Consider the following 12,268-nt stretch of genomic DNA (forward strand, 5'->3'; position numbering starts at 1 on the left):
GCATGGCCTTTTAAGAGGGGGAGCTGAGACTCCGGAGGGTCATGTGACCCAATTGACCCATGGGATCAGAGCACGCGTACCCTGGGGGCGGAGGTTAGGTTCCCAGCTAGTTGGGAGTTCGGAGTTTCTGAACATGGTGGCTTTTATCTCACTCTTTGTATATAGTTTCTTACTTCAATAAATTGTTCATTTGTTAATCTGCCTTGTGGTTGTCCATCTGTCAGGATATTACATTGGTGATGAGGATCAACCAGAATGCCTTCCCGCTGTTATGAAAATCGGGAGACCAGACCTCGTGTGAAAAATTCTCCAGCGAAACAAACTTACTCCACAGTCCGTGAGTGAACAATCTCCCTTTTTGGTAAACTACTAGCATCCAATCCCCATAAGGAGCAATGGGCGCTATGCAGAGAACAACTCTGTTACTTTTTCAAGGCAAATGAAATCGGGGGGTGGATGGAGGGGGGGGAAATGCAGTGGGTAATTATACAAATGGCATGTGGGTCTCCCACTTATAAACTAATTAGGGATCTGACGTCTCCAGCTGCCCCCCCACTCTAAAACATTTGAGGAGCTGGTGCAGTTAGTCAATGCTCGTCACCACCCAAAGCCTTCGATAATAATGCAGCGTTGTGAATTCAATTTGACGACAAGGGACCCTGCGGGGTGGGGAGTGTTGGGGTAGGAGGGGAGATTGCAGCACTCGTGGCCCACCAAAACAAACGGCCGAACACATGAGTTTGGTTCTGCACTCAACGACATGTTGGGAGAGAGGTTGGTTTGTGGCGTTAATGACACGGCCATGCAAAAATAAATTGCTAGCAGAGGCAGGGGTTATCTTAGAGAAGGTATTAGAGGTTTCCCACGCTATGGAAGGTGGCAAAAGCAGGGTGGGGGTCGAGGTGGCAGGGGTTGGGGGTGAGGTGGAATGGAGTTGCAGAGAGTGCACGCAGGCGAGGTGCACCAGGTTTGGCATGAAGCCACCGGCAGTTGCGGTGAAAGAGTGGTGGCGCAGAAACCATGGAGCAAAGAGGTTCAGAGCAAAAGAGAGTGCAGGGATATCGGGAATTTGATTCACAGACCAGGGTTTGTGAAGAATGCTACCAGTGTTGGGGGAGATCACCTCCTGGAGAGATGAAAATTCAGGGAACTACATGTTATGCCTGCAGCAGAAGGGGGCACATTAGGAGGAAATGAAAGACTGGGCAGGGTCCACAGGGGGCCATAAAAAAAACTCCAACACCAGCAAACAGTGTTGAGAATAACCTTGAAGGTGAAGCTGAGGTATGGAGTTTAAACAATATCAAAGTGGGCAAGACGCCCCTAATTATGGCTGCGGTGATAGTAAATGGTCAGCCATTTAGCATGGGGGTGGGCACAAGGGTCTCCGCTACAGTTGCAGGAGAGCAAACGTATTGTTATCTGCAAGGTGTCGTCTAGCCTCTGGAGTTAAGAACACGTCGGCCAGTCTTGCTCGAATCCAAGGAATGACCACATAGCCCGTAAGCAACTGGGACCAATCAACTCAGCTGCCCCTAATAGCAGTGGAGGGTGGTGGGGGGGGGATAGGGGTTGTGGGGTGTGCAAGGCCAATTTTGATGGACTGGGATTGGCTCCACCAAACGCAATTAAATTGGTTGGAAATCTTTCAAATTAATGAAGCAGGTCTGCATGACGTCGATCAGGAGATTTCCCAAAATGGCAAGAACTAGGGCCTTAAAGCAAAAATTTATGTGGCCATTCCCAGAGTGCGATCTGTCCCCTGCACCTCAAACAAGAGGGTTGAGTCTGAACTCAAGCGACGAGAAGAATTGGGTTTCGTCAACGGTTTTTGGAGTGGGCGGCTCCAATCGTGCCAGTAATGAAGCCAGATGGAACCATCAGAGTGTGCGGGGACTACAAACTAACTCTGAATCAGGCAACCAAACTGGAACAGTTTACTCAATGCCAAGAATTAAAGATTTAGACACGAAATTAGCAGGTTTGACTTACACCAAACTTAATATGAGTCATGCGTACCATGTTAGAGTCAGATGAAACCTCCAGGAAATTTGTCACCATAAATGCTCTCAAAGTCTTGTACTAATACATCCGGCTACCTTTCGGAGTCTCATCTGAGTGTGCGATATGGAGATGCTCGCACACAGTTAGATGCAATGGCCCAGGATAGATGTTGACATAGAGGATCTTGTCAAACAACGTGACCAGTGTCATACACAGCAACACTTTCTGTATGAGGCCCTCGTGCATCCTTGGGAATGGTCAGGTCATCCCTGGGTGGGACGACACATCGACTTTGTCGGCCCATTTATGGGCTCCATGTTCTTGATTATCATTGACCCTCACTTCAAGTGGTTGGAGAAACACAAAGTGAAGTCCATGACCTCATCGGCAACGGTAGAGCAATTGCAGCAGACGTTCGCCACCCTACTCACCTATAGCAACAAGGCTTGTGCCACCACAGTTCAGTTATAGCTATGTCTGTATACAGATTTACAGCTTCTTTCTGAGCAGTTTCGAATTGTGTGGCTGTAAGGGGAGCTGAAAGCAGCAGAGAAGCAGCTTCTGAAGGAGTACAGCCAGAGTTTCTGCATGGCTCTCACAGGGTTCAGGTCTTTCCTTTAAAGCAGTGTCAAAAGTACTCTCTTTCTCAAAGTGCAATATCCAGACATCTCTATGGAGCAGGTATTCCTGAATGCTAACTGTATTTGAAAGTGGATTGAGAGCTGAGATCATTTTGTTGTTTGAGTGGGAATAAAGATAGCAGTTAAGGGTTATTGTGCTACTGTATTTAGTAGCATTGTTTGAGGCAGGGGTTTTCAAACAAAGGGTCACGACCTGCGGGTGGGGCGCGGGCAGGATTTGGGAGGCCCACGGCGCTCCTGATCGTGGGAGGAACGGCCAACGGCTGCGACCGGCTTCTAGAAATGGTGGCCACGACGCACATTTAAGATTTCTGGCCATCGCGTGCATGCCTCCTGGATCAAGCAGTACGCAGGCCCGGAGCACAGCGTTGTGGAAAGCCTCGTCCTGACGTCACTGTGCTGTCCAGGGACAGTTTTTCTGCAAATGACAGAGACTTCGCACCAGAAGCAGTGACCTGTACAGGTTACGTGCCGCATAAGCTAATGTCACATGTTCTGGGCGTGAGAGAGATTCACTTCTGGGATCTGTTAAACAACCCATGGAGAAGAAGTTGAAAATGATAACAAAGCAGCATGAAGGTGAGTATTTGTTGTTTGGTGATTAATTCTTCCACTGCAAGGCAGGATTAAGAGTTCATGTGTGTTATATGCAGGAAGGCACTGGCAAATGGAAATTTAAAACCGTCAAAACTTTGAAGACGTTTGAAGACTAAACATGGCGAGTACGAGGACAAACCTCTTTATTTTTTTCAGCGGAGGCAGTGAGATCTTAAATCACCAGCTGAAGTCATTGTCGGAAATGTAAAATTGAATGACAAAGCAAGTGAGATCGTCACATTAAAGGTAAGTGAAAATGGTGGGTCACAAAAGTTGGCAGGCGTAGGTCACGAAGGTCGGCTGGCGTGGGCCACAAACATCGGCTGATTGGGCACCCGAAGCATGGCCGGTTGGTAAAAGTAGGTCTTGGGCAAAAAAGTTACTCTTTTCTGGTGTGATGTTAAAGGTATTTTAATACTGTGTTCGTAATAAAGTTTGTTTTAATAAACCATATCCCTAATTCTTTGTGAACTCACTCCCGGTACGAGGTATCCTTTTGTCATCTGAGAGTACCTTTAAGAAATGGATGTTTATTACTGCAGTGATGTCAGAGTGTGGGTGGAGCTCAGCTGTCTGTCAGCTTTTAGTTTCACTTTGAGAAAAGCTTGGGGTGTCTGTGTTTTTCCGTTTAGTTTTAGCCAGCCAAAGAAGGTGTAATGTTGTTTTCTCTGCCATGTAAAGACTGTCTCTTGATCATTTGGTGAACTCAGAGTGACAACTGTTCTCAGTAGTGAATTTAAACCTGATGTGCTTCTGTTAAAATGTTTTTATGTCACATGGATGTTAAAAGGAAAGTTTAAGGATTACTTAGTGTTGTATTCTTTGGGGATTGTATTTGAATTGATGGTTGCTAAGATGTTCACTGTATGTTTTAAAAAGGTGAACTGAGTTCATAGAATAAACATTGTTTTGCTTTAAACAATACTGTTAGATGTCTGCTGTGCCACACCTGTAGAGTGGGCCATGTGCTCCCCATACCACAATCTAGTAAAAGTTGTGGGTCAGGTGAACTCCATGATACACTTTGGGGTTCTCTAAACCCTGGCCCATAACAAATTGGGGGCTCAAGGGGGATAGTGAGAAAAAGCGTCAAAGGCTTGGTGGGAATCTATTTAAACATGCCCAAGCATTGCCAAGGTTTGATGAGAAGCCTTTTTCATTTCATTTGAGAAAGTAGCTAAACAAATTAAATGGCCACAGGACATGAGGGTATTACTAATTCAAACAAAGCTGGTAGGTAGGCCTAGTGAGATGTCAGCATCACGACTGGAGGAGGTATCTTGAGGAGGTGAAAAAATCCATCCTAGGTGCATATGAGCTAGTGCCTGAAGCTTACAGACAAAGGTTTAGAAATTTAAGGAAAGAGCCTGGTCAAACTTACATGAAGTTTGAAAGGATCAAACCGAGTAATTTTGATAGGTGGATAAGTTATTTGAAAATAGACCAAATGTATGAAGCCCTCAGAGAAATAATACTTTTGGAGGAGTTTAAAAATTCAATTCCTGATGTAGTGAGAACTCATGTGGAAGAGCAGAGGGTTAAAACTGCGAGATCAGCAGCAGAAATGGCAGATGATTATGAATTAGTTCATAAATCAAAGGTTGGTCTCCGACATAAGTTTCAGTCTGGGAGGGATAGAAACTGGGGACATGAGAAATGTTCAAGTGGTCGAGGCAAAGGCGATCTGATTGGAGAAAATAAGGAGAGTGTATCTCAGATTAAAAAAGAAATCCAGGAGAGTGGAAAAGAAATGAAAAGTTTCAGATGTTTTCACTGTAATAAACTAGGCCATGTAAAGTCACAGTGTTGGTGGTGGAAGAAAAGCACTGGGAAGGCTGATGCGGTAAAACAGGATAAGATAGTGGGGTTTGTTAAAGTGGTAAAGGAAAGCCCAATTGAAGTAAAGGAGGTGCAACAGCTTGATCAAGAGGTGATTAATAAGAAGGTGCCAGATCTCTTTAAAGAATTTACTTGTGTGGGTAAAGTTTACTCATGTGTAATAGGAGGAGCAGGTAAAGAAGTCACAATTTTAAGAGATACGGGAGCTAGTCAATCCTTAATGGTAAGCCATGATGTGGAGATGCCGGTGTTGGACTGGGGTGAGCACAGTAAGAAATCTTACAACACCAGGTTAAAGTCCAACAGGTTTGTTTCAAACTCGAGCTTTCGGAGCACTGCTCCTTCCTCAGGTGATTCACCTGAGGAAGGAGCAGTGCTCCGAAAGCTAGTGTTTGAAACAAACCTGTTGTACTTTAACCTGGTGTTGAAAGACTTCTTAATGCTAAAAGATGAAGAGTTATGTAGTTTGGGAATAATGTTGCCAGAAAAGCTGGTAATATGTGGAATACAGGGTGAGAAGAGGAGTGTTCCATTATATAAGTAAGGTTGGAAAATCCAGTGAAGAGTGGTGAAGTGGTAGAAGGAGTAATAGAAAAACTATCTTGTCCAGGAATACAGATTATCTTGGGTAATGATATAGCTGGATCACAGGTGGGAGTGATGCCTACTGTGGTTGATAAGCCAGTAGAAAATCAGACAACTGAAGTGTTGAAGGACGAATATCCTGGGATTTTTCCGGATTGTGTAGGAACAAGGTCCGCAAAGTCACAGGTTAAGACAAGAGGAGAAATAAAAGAGTGAAGATGAAGTTGAAGTTCAATTATCAGAAACAATTTTTGATCAGATGGTTGAAAAAGAATAAGAACAGGTGGAGGATGAGGCGGATATTTTTAGTTCAGGAAAATTGGCGGAGTTACAACAGAAAGATACAGAAATAAAACGGATGTATCAGAAAGCATACACGGAAGAGGAAACTAAGTGTATACCAGAGTGTCATTACCGTAAAAGTGATGTCTTGAAGAGAAAATGGAGACCTTTACATATGCAGGCGGATGAAAAGTGGGCAGAAGTTCATCAAGCAGTATTGCTGGTAGGGTATAGAAAGGGGGTGTTGCGAGTTGCACATGAGGTACCAGTGGGAGGTCATTTGGGAGTAAGGAAAACTCGAGCTAAAATACAAAAACATTTTTATTGGCCTGGACTACATACAGATGTAGTGAAATGTTGTCGATCATGTCACACATGTCAAGTGATAGGGAAACCTCAAGCAGTGATAAAACCAGCGCCATTAATACCCATTCCAACATTTGAGGAACCTTTTACAAGGGAACTAATTGATTGCGAAGGACCGTTTTCGAAAAAGAAAAGTGGGAATCAATATCTTTTGACAATAATGGATGTGTCTACTTGGTTTCCAGAGGCCATTCCAGTGTGTAATATTACAGCTAAAAAGATTGTGGAGGAGTTACTTAAATTCTTTACTAGATATGGACTACCCACAGAAATACAATCGGATCAAGGATCAAATTTTACCTCAAAGTTTCATAGAATTTACAATGCAGAAGGAGGCCATTCGGCCCATCGAGTCTGCACCGGCTCTTGGAAAGAGCACCCTACCCAAGGTCAACACCTCCACCCTATCCCCATAACCCAGAGCATTATTCAAAGAAGTTATGGATATCTTAGGAATAAAACAATTTAAATCAACTGCGTACCATCCAGAATTGCAGGAAGCGTTAGAAAGGTGGCATCAGACATTAAAGACAATGTTGAGAGCTTATTGTCACGATTATCCAGAGGATTGGGATAAAGGAATTCCATTCGTACTGTTTGCAATTAGGGATGCACCTAATGAGTCAACTAAATTCAGTCCTTTTGAACTAATTTTTGGTCATGAGGTAAGAGGACCACTTAAATTGATTAAGGAAAAATTGGTGAGTGAGAAGTCAGAACTTACATTATTGGATTACATGTCAAATTTTAGGGAACGATTAAATAGGGCAGGTAAATTGGTTAGACAGCATTTAAAAGATGCACAACATGTGATGAAATGGGTAGCGGACAAGAAATCCAGATTTTGTAGCTTTGCCAGTGGAGATAAAGTTTTAGTATTGTTATCAGTGGTAGGTGAACCTTTAAAAGCAAGGTTTTGTGGACCTTATCAGATTGAAAGGAAATTAAGTGAATTATGTGGTAAAAACTCCAGATAGAAGGAAGACTCACCGAGTGTCTGATGTGAATATGCTTAAAAGGTGTAGCCATCTCAGATGGCCACCTGCAAAGGACCATGGGAATTATGGCCAACCCAGGACTCAGACAGACTCAGAGCCCGTGTGTGTATTTGCAACCCAGATAGCAAGGCGTGATCGAAACCCCGCTCGTTTGCATTCTAATGGCTGATTTCCCCAGAACAAAAGAACTGTACTCGGGTAACCGATACAGATTAATCGGCGCCACTCCCTTTACTCAGGCAACCCAAACAGCCATGGTCAATGACCGCTAAGGACACGCCCAGCCATCAAGGCACCTGCCCCTTTATTGGCCAAAACCGAAGGCAGTGATCGAAGCCTGTCGAATTATTGGGTCCAAGTTAAGGACCACCCCAAAGAGCATGAAATACCAGAGGGATAAGAAGAGACACAGCCATGTGCTTGATCTCTCTTGGATCCGGCCTATGTCAACCAAAGTGCAGCATAACGACCAGACAGACAAGTTCAAGACCAACGATCGCTACCAGACGGATGAGCCCAGCAGAAACAGAGCCACTTCTTCCACCCAGCCACGCAAGATCCAGACAAAGGCCTTGTCCATCTGCATGGAGTCGGTTGCCCTGAGGTTAAGTATAGGTTATTGTAGTTGTCAGGTATAGTTTAACTTGTAGTTTTGTTTGTTGCATGTCGAAGTAATCCTTGTGTGTAAATAAACCATCTTTGAACTTGAACTGATGAACTGGTTGTGTGGTCCTTTGATCGATATCCGGTAAAGCCTTGTGGTGGTATCATTTGATGCCTGGTGACTCTAAAGAGCATCATTATTAATTGGCAAACATTATTGGTACCGATTGGCAACTTTATTGGCGACTCTTGTGGGATAGTATTCCATTCATTAAATTAGCAACAAAGGTACTTTGAAAGGTATGGAGAGCGAAAGGAGGCGGTTTTAATGATTCTAACTCAAAGTGACAAACCAAATCCAGATGACTGTGAATTTGACATACCTCAAATTAAATTGGAAAATGAGGATGTTCCTAAAAATTGGGATAAATTGTTGAGTTACCTTCCAGAGAAAAAATGGACTGACCTGAAAGAGTTATTGATATCACATGGGCAAGTTTGTGGAGATAAATTGGGAAGTACTAAAATGGCTATACATGATGTAGATGTGGGAAATGCTGTTCCAATTAAACAACATCGATATAGACTTAACCCTTTAAAATTAGCACCGGTTAACAAAGAGATTGAAGTATGGTTAAAAATGGCATAATTGAAGTGGGTTTCAGCCAATGGAGCTCACCCACAGTGATGGCACCTAAACCAGAAGGTACTCAACGGTTGTGTGTGGACTGTAAAAAGATTATTGCAGTTACAAGAACGGACTCTTATCCTATCCCACGTTTGGAAGATTGCATTGAGAAAGTGGGACAATCAGCTTTTATTTCCAAATTGGATTTACTCAAATATTACTAGCAGGTACCTTTATCCGAAAGGGCGAAGGAGATTTCAGCTTTTGTGACTCAAGATGGCATATCCATAACCAATTCAAAGTTATGCCATCTGGCATGAAAAACGCCCCAGCCACATTTCAACGGTTAACTAACAAAGTTGTTTTAGGATTACCCAATTGTGCTGTTTTCGTCGACAATCTGGTAATTTTCAGCCAGACATGGAAAGAACATTTAAAACATCTGATAGAGTTATTCGATCAATTTCAGGAGGCAGGTTTTGTGGTAAACCTAGCCAAAAGTGAATTTGGAAAAGCCCAAGTCACTTTCCTTGGCCATACAATCGGACAGGGTCGAATGATCCCACAGGATGTGAAACCAAAAGTTATTGGGGAGATACCAATACCCTTGACACAATGGGAACTAATGCGATTTCTTGGCATGAGTGGATTTGGTCGAACATTTGTGCAAAATCTTTGTAGCGTGGTGTTTCCACTGATGGACTTGCTGAAGAAACTTCGAAAATTTCAGTGGACTGCAGAGTTTCATCAGGCATCTGACTGCCTGAAAGCTGTGATAACCAATGCTCCTGTGTTGGAGAATTGCAAGGAACTCTGTGATCAGATTTAACTAAAGTATCTGACTTATAGAGATATGCTGAAGCGTAGAGAAATGGATGGATTGAGCAGAGACCTTCTTGTTCAAAGAGACTGTCAATCGAGAGGGATTCCAGTTGGAGGAAGAAGAACAATAAATTGGACTATATTATTATACCTGTTTGCGTGTGTTGTTTTTTGAAACGAAAAAGTATATTTGCTGTGTGCATTCCTTAAAGGATAGTGAAAAGGTGAAAAATGAAACCATCTTGAAGTTGATGGTTTATGTTTTTTTCTTGGGGGCAGGTGTCAAGTGAGTGTACCTTTAAGAAATGGGTATTTATTACTGCAGTGATGTCAGAGTGTGTGTGGAGCTGGGCTGTCTGTCAGCTTTTAGTTTCACTTGTGGAAAAGTTTGGATGTGTCTCTGTTTTTTGGTTTTGTTTTAGTGTTGGAGCTGCAGTCAGCCAGAGAAGGTGTAATGTTGTTCTCTCGGCCATGTAAAGACTATCTCTTGATCGTTTGGTGAATGCAGAGTGATAACTGTTCTCAGGAGTGAATTTGAACCTGATGTGCTTCTGTTAAAAGGTTTCTATGGCTTATGGATGTTAAAAGGAAAGCTTAAGGTTTACTTAGTGTTGTATTCTTTGGGGGTTGTATTTGAATTGATGGTTGCTACGATGTTCACTGTATGTTTTAAAAAGGTTAACTGAGTTCATAGAATAAACATTGTTTTGCTTTGAATAAATACTTTTCCATTTCTGCTGTACCACACTTGTACAGTGGGCCGTGTGCTCCCCATACCACAATCTAGTAAAGGTTGTGGATCAGGTGAACTCTATGATACACTTTGGGGTTCTCTAAAACCCTGGCCCATAACACTTTCCTCACAGTCTTACAAAGTTACAATAAAATATTGAGGTTTCGGTCCAGTCTCCTAGCCATGTTGGGACCTCGTCTGCAATCGTAAGACAGCATTCTCCCCACCCCCCGACCCCTCCCCGCCCAACCAGCCCGAGCAGAGGCAAAGAAAAAAATCCAGCAGAGATTTGGTAGCGCCGATCATGCGGAATTAATCATACGTTGTGACGCGCCAGCCTACCTGCAGGGTGTGGAGGAGGCGGCCCGCGTTTTTCCGAGCTGATTGGAAATTCTCCTGCTGAATGTTCTGCACAACACTGGTCAGCAGTTCCAGGATCTTTCTCTTGCCCTCCAACAGCGTCTCGGAATCAAAGTGGCGAAGAGCGGAGAAGAAATATTGAAAGTCGACAAAAGCATTGGCATTGGCGATCTCATCAATTGCCTTGCTGAACTTTGAGGCTGAAACCATCTCTCCGTAATACAACTCGAACAGTCTCTCAGCAGTTAGCTTCGATTCCTGTAAGGGAAAAGGTTTGAGTTATGTCAACAAAATATTTCACATCAAACACTCCCAGGACAGGTACAGCACGGGGTAAGATACAGAGTAAAGATCCCTCTACACTGTCCCCATCAAACACTCCCAGGACAGGTACAGCACAGGGTTAGATACAGAGTAAAGCTCCCTCTGCAATGTCCCCATCAAACACTCCCAGGACAGGTACAGCACGGGGTAAGATACAGAGTAAAGATCCCTCTACACTGTCCCCATCAAACACTCCCAGGACAGGTACAGCACGGGGTAAGATACAGAGTAAAGATCCCTCTACACTGTCCCCATCAAACACTCCCAGGACAGGTACAGCACGGGGTAAGATACAGAGTAAAGATCCCTCTACACTGTCCCCATCAAACACTCCCAGGACAGGTACAGCACAGGGTTAGATACAGAGTAAAGCTGCCTCTACATTGTCCCCATCAAATACTCCCAGGACAGGTACAGCACGGGGTTAGATACAGAGTAAAGCTCCCTCTACACTGTCCCAATTAAAAACTCCCAGGACAGGTACAACATGGGGTTAGATACAGAGTAATGCTCCCTCTACATTGTCCCCATCAAACAGTCCATGGACAGGTCCAGCATGAGGTTAGATACAGAGTAAAGCTCCCTCTACACTGTCCCCATCAAACACTCCTTGGACAGGTACAGCACAGGGTTAGATACAGAGTAAAGCTCCTTCTACACTGTCCCCATTAAACCCTCCCAGGACAGGTACAGCACAGGGTTAGATACAGAGTAAAGCTCCCTCTACACTGTCCCCATCAAACCCTCCCAGGACAGGTACAGCACCGGGTTAGATACAGAGTAAAGCTTCATCTACATTATTGAATTGTACTCCACCCTGTGATCTTGTTATGCTTTAGAGTTTTCCTAAGTGAGTTACATTGGGGAAAAATACTCGGACACAAGATGGAGACTCTATTCTGTTGGAGGGGGCTTTTGTGGGAAGCTAATGGTTCTCACCGGAATGGAGTTGGGAGTAAGGACCTTGCCCTCGAAGTTGGGAATTTGCTGGAATATTCTATATGTGATCTGGAGAGCTCCATTACGGGTGATGTCCCTGTGCGTGATGCTGCCTTTGCTTCTGTTGGGTTGGAAACTGAGAATGTGGTTGGTTAAGAGGAGTATCACAATTCCAAATGACAAAATCTTCATCTTCATTCCGAAGATCCAGCCTGTAAAACATAATGAAAACCTTGAGAGAATGTGAATGAATCACAGAATTTATAGAATTTCTACAGAAGGAGGCCATTTGGCCCATTGAGTCTGGACTGACCCTCTGAAGCAGCACCTTACTAGGCCTCACCACCACCCTTTCTGAAACAGCACCTTACCTAGGCCTCACCACCACCTTAGCTCCGTAACACAGTACCCCATGTAATCGTTTGAACATTTAGGGGCCATTTATCATGGCCAATCCGGGACTCAACCCATCGACTCACAACAACTCACATCCCCTACTACATTCTGCCTCTCTCACTGACCATACCCACCCATTTAATCACATCCC

At 43.9% G+C, this 12,268-nt stretch overlaps 1 protein-coding gene across 1 annotated transcript in view; it reads right to left on the reverse strand.

Annotated features, from left to right (window-relative positions):
* Positions 1-12,268, reverse strand: part of LOC140386495 (von Willebrand factor A domain-containing protein 7-like) — a 232,342-nt gene that overhangs the window by 165,442 nt on the left and 54,632 nt on the right. Inside the window, exons 2-3 of the mRNA XM_072468886.1 lie at positions 11,722-11,933; positions 10,441-10,716 (exon numbers count right to left, since the gene is read on the reverse strand). Coding sequence (XP_072324987.1) covers positions 10,441-10,716; positions 11,722-11,919 — 474 coding nt within the window. The 5' untranslated portion in view covers positions 11,920-11,933. The remainder of the gene's footprint in view (positions 1-10,440; positions 10,717-11,721; positions 11,934-12,268) is intronic.

This window comes from Scyliorhinus torazame, chromosome 12, assembly GCF_047496885.1.
Source record: "Scyliorhinus torazame isolate Kashiwa2021f chromosome 12, sScyTor2.1, whole genome shotgun sequence".
NCBI lineage: Eukaryota > Metazoa > Chordata > Chondrichthyes > Carcharhiniformes > Scyliorhinidae > Scyliorhinus > Scyliorhinus torazame.